At 30.9% G+C, this 7547-nt stretch overlaps 1 protein-coding gene across 3 annotated transcripts in view; it reads right to left on the reverse strand.

The window, feature by feature from the left end:
• LOC108752047 (28S ribosomal protein S36, mitochondrial) overlaps window positions 1-663 on the reverse strand; it is a 2157-nt gene extending 1494 nt beyond the window's left edge. For 2 of the 3 annotated variants that reach the window (XM_018492642.1, XM_018492643.1), the window contains exons 1-3: window positions 534-663; window positions 361-418; window positions 87-262 (exon numbers count right to left, since the gene is read on the reverse strand). In XM_018492642.1, coding sequence (XP_018348144.1) covers window positions 87-262; window positions 361-418; window positions 534-557 — 258 coding nt within the window. In that variant the 5' untranslated portion in view covers window positions 558-663. The remainder of the gene's footprint in view (window positions 1-86; window positions 263-360; window positions 419-533) is intronic. The other variant, XM_018492644.1, reaches the window with a different exon arrangement.
• Between the last annotated feature and the right edge of the window lie 6884 nt (window positions 664-7547).

Raw genomic sequence — 7547 nt, forward strand, 5'->3', positions numbered from 1 at the left:
ATCATAAATATTAAGCTAGCATTAATCTATACATGATATATCTATTCATAATATAATTTGCAATTCAAATAACCGTCGAAACTTACATTGATATATTCTATTTCCTTCTGATCTATCTGCCTTCTTTGATATCGCAGTGGCAAATGAATGTCCTCTATTGTCGGTAGAACGATCACCTGAGGGCCCGTCGCACCACCCGCGCTCTGCTGCATCCTCGCCGACCCTGGTCGCGTAGATGGCGCGGCCGTCGAGCCTGCAACTGCTAACCAACAACGCGGATGATGGATTTGTTGACAGGGATATTATTTTTCCCGTAGGAGACGATCGACGATCGTTTATGCTAATTTTTGTCTATGTTACCTGCGCGATTGATGCCACCCTTGCGGAACTTGATCATCGGCACATGCGGCTGGACTACCTACGAAAAGACGGCGTCAGTACTGTGGCCGAATCGCGGGAATATGATAGTTGTTTTCCGTGCGTTGTCATGCCGTAGAAATGATCCGGTTCCAGCGGGGATCTGCAGTACTGACCTTCCAAGCCTTGCTTGCCATCATAATTTTTTTCTATAAGGAACAGCCGCGTGATATCTCACGACTAATTTTGTCCGCTGCAAAAGGGCTCCTCTAGTCCTCTCAATACATCGCAGTAACGTACAGATGGCGTTTTGGCACACCTCTTTGATGAATCTCAGAGCTCTGATTCAGGGAAATGTTTAGCGGTTTAGCCTTGCACGGCAGAGAGATGAGATAAGAGCATCTTATGCTTATATAGGCATTTTTAAGTTTCTGCGAAAATAATAGAATTAAATGTAATTTTTATCGCGTGATTAAATCTATAATTGTCAAAATTTCGCCAGATTTCGAGATACTTGAGAATATTTCTAAACTCTATTTCTGCATACTTTTTATTCTTATAAAATATATAATTTATTATAATCTTATTGTTAATTGAATAATTTACTAAATAATTATAATGATCCAATATTATATATAATTCAGAATTAAAAAAAAATTTTTTGGTATTTTTTAATATTTTTTATTTAATACATTCGTAATCGTGCGGTTAGTCTTATTATTTTTATTGCTGTCTATTAATTTTGTATTTTTCAATTAAGTAATATTATTTGATGTTGCGTGCTATGCCAAATATTTACATAATTAACAAAAAAACAATTTTACTTGAAAATAAAATAGACTAATTATAATAATACTAATTAAATACTAATAATATTAACTAAATAATAATACTAACTAGATAATAGATTTATTTTAATAGTACTATAGTTATAATAGTACTATAGTTAGAATAATACTAGTTATAAATATATTAACTAAAATTATTAAAAAAATAAAAAATTAGAAAATAGAATCTTTTTTTTTTTCATTTTGCTTCAATATATTGCATTCATTTCTTTTCTACGTATTGTTATGGTTGCATATTACAATGTTACATTAATAATAATTAATAATGATAAAAATATATTAATATTGATTTTATTTTGTTCAGTATAGATAACACTATGATAAATATGCATTAAAAAAGTAAGACTTGCAGGAATGACAAAATAACGTGTATATGAATTATTATTGTATATAAATAATTATGAATTGTAGATTAGATTGCAATTATTATATTGCAATTATTTTGTATTACATATAATAAATATTGCAGATTGTCCAGCAATCTTTGAATGCCTTGAATCTTAGAATTATCCTAGAATTTAACGTATCCTAGAAAACTCGTGGAAAATCTCTGAAATCTCTGGAATTTCAGGATTAACGAATTTCTTTTTTATTGACATGAGATTATGGGTTTGCATTTAAAACATACGCGGACATATCCGAAAATCGCATGATCACTCATTTTTAACAAGAACACAAATTCTTAACAAGGATTTGTGTAAACTGTTTCTAACACAAATACAAAATGTTTTTTGTTATTATAAATATTTATAATATTATAAATATGTGTAGTGTTATAATAGATACTGAAAAAAAATATTATAAATATTTTATTTATCACATGTATGTTATAATATATATTATAACATGACTGTGAGTCTGCATTTACTAGTCATAATTGGTAGTATAAGTCGTGGACCGCAGGGTGGCTACTAGCCGAGGTGGATCAAACTCGGAATTTACGAACCCCAGTTTGATTCCACCAGCGCTCCACGGGTTTGCGGTTTTATCCGCTATGCAAATTTATATTGATTTATACAGGATATTTGGAAATTAATGTTAAATCTTTTGCATAGGGGCAGAATGGACTAAACTGAGAAGAAAAGTCCTCTACCATTTTGCAATTTTTACAATAGTAGGATCTTAAGTCGTAGAAAATTGACCAATCATAGTCGATTGTTCTTTTCATATTTGATTGTAATTGGTTAATTTTCCATGACTTAAGACTCTACGACCACTACGAATTCTATTGTAGACCCCGCTCTCTTAATGACAGTCGTTGATGTCGTTGCACAGACATTATGTAGAGTAAAAAAGCTGCGCGATGACATCAACGACTGTCGTTAAGAGTTATGAGCCTTCTACAATAAACCATTAGTCATAAATCAGAAGTCAGAAGTTAAAAATTGACGACTGTGATTGGTCAATTTTTAGCTTCTGACTTCTGGCTTATGACTGTGACCATTGTCCATATACCTATTTTAGAACTTAATCTAATTTAATTAAAATAAGAAAGCGTTAGAAATGTGATTTTTTCTTCATTTTCTTTATGTTTTGTTTTGTTTTTTTTTTATCCTTACTTCCGTCCATTTACTTATGGACAAAGCCCTTTAGGATGAGAATAGACATAAGAACGAAAGGTCTGAACGAAAATCTGTTCCAACTCAATAACTCGAATTTTCGAGAAGTATTTCCGAAGCCTTAAAATAGAAAGCGTTTGGATTAAGTCAGTCAGTCCATTGAGTCCTGCGAGACCGATTGCATCTAAAAGCGAAAATTGTAAAGTAAATTTTGTAATAAAGTGAATTTTTGATAAGATCAAGAAAAAAGAGTATTTAATTAAAAAACATTATTGCGAATCTTACAATTGTAAGTGGCAGCGGTGCGAGATAATAAGTGCATAAAAACAGTAAAGTTTAAAGTATTTTAACTTCGACAACATACACTAGTTACTTCCGAGAAAAACTCGAAGATTATTTCGCGCTACCGAATTTAACATCCAGACAGGATAATATTCAGATGTGAACAAATTATAGAAGGGTAAGATCAATTCCTCCCGATACCTCTTATGACTCAAGCATTAATATATTAGAATAAAAAATCTTCGTAACTGCTCCAATGTGTGTCGCGCACAAAGCCCGTCTTGCGAACAAACGCTTACTCATGTATAGAAATAAGAGTGCTGCTTATAGTCAAAAATTATTATCGAAGAACTCCCTCACAATGGTTCCAGCAACTAAGCCTCTCCTTAGCCCACCGAAGGAATCTCCCTCTCGATCCAAACCTAAAATACAAAGACAAATAGTAATTAAAAATCAAGTTGGACGACAGTCTAACAAAACGATCCTTTTTCCACATTTAAAAAAAGAGTCAGTTGCGAAGGCGATGAATTCACAGGTTACATATACAAATTTTTCGTGAGAACCATCGTCGTGCTATATCTACGCCGTTGTTGAAATTTCATATGGATCTACTAGATCAATTCTTACGATTTCAATGTTATTTGGACAGCTATCAAATTTGTCCTCAAGGTTTTGAAACTCCGGTCTTAGAAATACAGTTTTTGGCAACCAAATAACACGCCATCGTCTCGCACCCTGCGTTTACCCCTCCAGCTTTACCCCTTTATAACACCTTTTTGTTCTCATACAAAAATGAAATTCAAAGGACAACGTTTGGAGACGGTACAGAAAATTGAGGTCAATGGCAGTGCTTGAAGGGCTACAGAAAAAAGGACTACGGGAAAAAGACTTTTAGAGAGTGTGTGGAGCATAACTGAAGCGTTGAGATTATTGTATCAAATCATAAGGGAACTACTTCCAAGGGGATGGAAACCAATTGTAAATAGAGTAAGTCTAAAATTTTTTGTAGACCCGGAAACTTTGAATACCTTAATAGCGAATTGCTTCCTTTATAGAGAAAAAATGAGATGAGGGATGTTGAACAGATATAAAAGCATGTTTATGTTTTTGAACCAAAGATATAATACCTTTGAGTTAATATACTGATTAATTACACAGGCCTACAAAACAAATAATTTTTTTTTACCCAGAAATGATAGTATCTCGAAGGTTTTTTTCACGTTAGGTTTCCGAGATATTCCGAGATATTCCAATCCAAAAGTGTCAAAAAAGGCCTATTTAGGGCATTTTTAGGTTAAAATATCTCATAAACCTGATGTGATGCAGCAATTTTGACTACGGATTCGAATTTGGCATGAAAAAATCTACGAAAATCAATTATGATTATAAATGGGTCAACATAGTAATAAAAAATTATATATATTGCAAATATATTCATCGCCTTTAAGACGTCTCCAGACAATATGTCAATGTATACGTCAACTTTGTACATATTTTGATAAACTTATTTTAATCTAAAAATGCTCTAAATAGACCTTTTTGGCACTTTTGAATTAGAATATCTCAGGAACTGACGTGATGAAACAATTTTGGCTACGGATTTGGTTTTAGCATGCCAAAAAATCTTTGGGATTACTGCCATTTCTAGATCAAAATTCATATCGGCCTGTGTTAGAAAAAAAATGATGTGGATTTTATAGAAATATTGGGCGAAAGCATTTTATAAATAAGAAACTTCGATAAACTTATCTTACTATAACACTATAAAATGCTGCCCTCTGTAGTTGGTATAAAATAAGAAACTTTTAGTATAGTAGACAGAAAATTAGATACTTTTACATATTACAAATAATTATTCTTTGATGTAAAATTATTAATGCTTATAAATATTTATTGACTTTATTAGTACGTTTATCAAACTTGTTTTTAAAAAAATTTGTTTAGAATAATATAAAAATGAAGAATTAAATGAATTAAAAATGTATACAGATAGTTATTTAATTGTGAATATTTATTTTTGTTGCAATTAATTTTTTAAAATTTGCTCTATCTCTACTAAGTTTTAACACTATAAGAGGAAAAAGAAAGCACTTATATATTAATTAGAATTAATATGTAAAATCTTTTCTGCGAAATTACACATGCGGCAGCATTTCTTTCGAATATGTCTGGCGATATTGCAAGAAAAATTATTGGCTTTTGTTTAAATTGAAACTGAAATAAAACTCTTTAATTTTCTTTGTAAAATAAACAGACAGAATGCCAAATTTGTACAGAATGCCAAAGACGCGAGCTATAGCAATCAAATTTTTTTAATCATGTATATTAATATGTATTTTATATATGTGATAATTATATTAATAATATTGTGCAATAAAAATATTTTTTTTTATACACGAAAAAAATCGATATATCAGTATAATATAACATAAAAGTGCAATATAATAAAGTCGAAATCTAACATAAAAATACGTTCCATCATCTGCATTTTTTATGCACATGTGAAATTTATAAATTACTTTGTCCGCGGTAGATGAAATTTTTTGATTATCTAAAAATCATGCGTTTTCTTATAAAACTGGTTGCTAAGTCCGAAAATGATAAAATTAAAACCATTGAAGAAAAGCAAAATAATAAAAAAATGCATTTGTAAAAGTCATACAATTTTCCGATTTTTTTTAACATGTTCTATGTCGATTAAATAATTGATTGAATTTATGTATTAAATTGTGCGAGTTGATAATTCACGTGTTATTCTCTTTGTGAAATAAAATATATTGCATAATGATTAAAAAATATAAAAATTATTATTATAAAAAAAAAGATCTAATACAAAATGCAACGCTGAATAAAGCAAAAAAAATATTTTTATTAAATATTTTTTAAATACAACTAACATTTAATAAAATTAAATAGACATAATTGATGCGTGACTTCGTATAAAAACGGATTAATAATCAAAAGGTCTTAACCTTCATTTCATATGCTACGATTTATTTACATCATGCTTTTCGGCTTTAAAAACGATTACTTTCATTTGAGAAATAACTTTCATTTGACACAGTAAGTTTATGTAATATAAAATTGTATCCTATTTTTAGGAGCAAATTTAGGAAAAAATTAATACATACAGTAAGTGCAAAAACTATTTGTATAGGGAAAATATGTTTTTAGAAAATCTTATTTTTAAAGAGTAAGCATTAACCAGCGAGAAATGACTTATCGAATTGATGTCGAATCGATATCGATGATATCGATACCAATTCAACATATAATTGACGATTATTTGTTGCTAGATAATTAGCAATTTATTCATAAATAATAAAATAAACTGTATATTTCTCAAAATTATATATGTATACCAAAAAAGTGAGTAATAATTAAATAAGTATATTATCTTAAAAATAAGCAAAAATTAAAATTATCGATTTTTTCGTGTGTGAAGAATTAATTTTATTTCACGTTATCAATATAATTATTACATGTGTTTGTGAAAATCGGCGTGATGAGAAAGAGGAAAAATTCGTCGCCATTCGTCGCGCTTTCGGATATTCTGTATTTCATAGAGAATCAATGGATTTCTACCTCGGTTTTTACGATATCATTTCAATTTCTATGTACAATTTAAACAAAAGCCCGTAGTTTTTCCTGCAATATCACGCCGGACGTGTTCGTTCCTGTGGTCGCATATACATATGTATAATTGGTAAACATATCCTGGCTTCTTTATTGTGGGAACCATCGTCGTCACGCACCGTGTCGGCACACACTTAAAATGTAACGTTTCATAGGCACAGCGTGTGTTTAATGAAACAACTCGTTCCTTTCTCGAGTCGAGAACTACGTTACGTTAATGCCATACACGAATCTTTGCACTTCTGCAAAAAGTTGATCGGTATTGAAATAAAATCAGCTGTATAACATGAAACCCTTACAGGAATCACACTTATATAATAATAATAATAATAATAATAAGCAATTATATCATAAATAACAATGATGTAACAATTTGCAGTTATGAATAAATATAATAATTGAGAAAAATACCATTTTAAAGCTAACAAGAAATTAAATTGTTTCGAAAATAAAATTCTACATATTGCAGCAAAATTGAAATGTCAATCGAAACTACAGTTATTACAGACCGCTCCATTCAATGTTGAATTTTAATCGCGGATCGTTCGTCGAATTTAAAATCGATTTCCTTCTAGTCATAGTATCGATACCTCCGGATTCAGCTTGAATCTCGAAAGATTCGAAATTGGGACATCCCATCCCATTTGCTACGGTTCCGACGCGATATCGTGACTTTCTCTAAAGCGATTATCGTGACTGCAGAAATTGTCTGCAGCCACGTGATGACCGCGTGATGTAGGTGCGAAATAACGTGCGCCTTTAAAAAATTCTTCTCCTTCCTTCCTTCTCTCGACAGGCCGGTCACGAGCACTGGCACTAACAATTACAAATGCCCAGCTCGTAGTTTCGCGAGAGCACGAGGGGA

This window comes from Trachymyrmex septentrionalis, unplaced genomic scaffold, assembly GCF_001594115.1.
Source record: "Trachymyrmex septentrionalis isolate Tsep2-gDNA-1 unplaced genomic scaffold, Tsep1.0 scaffold53, whole genome shotgun sequence".
NCBI classification, from domain to species: Eukaryota; Metazoa; Arthropoda; class Insecta; order Hymenoptera; family Formicidae; genus Trachymyrmex; species Trachymyrmex septentrionalis.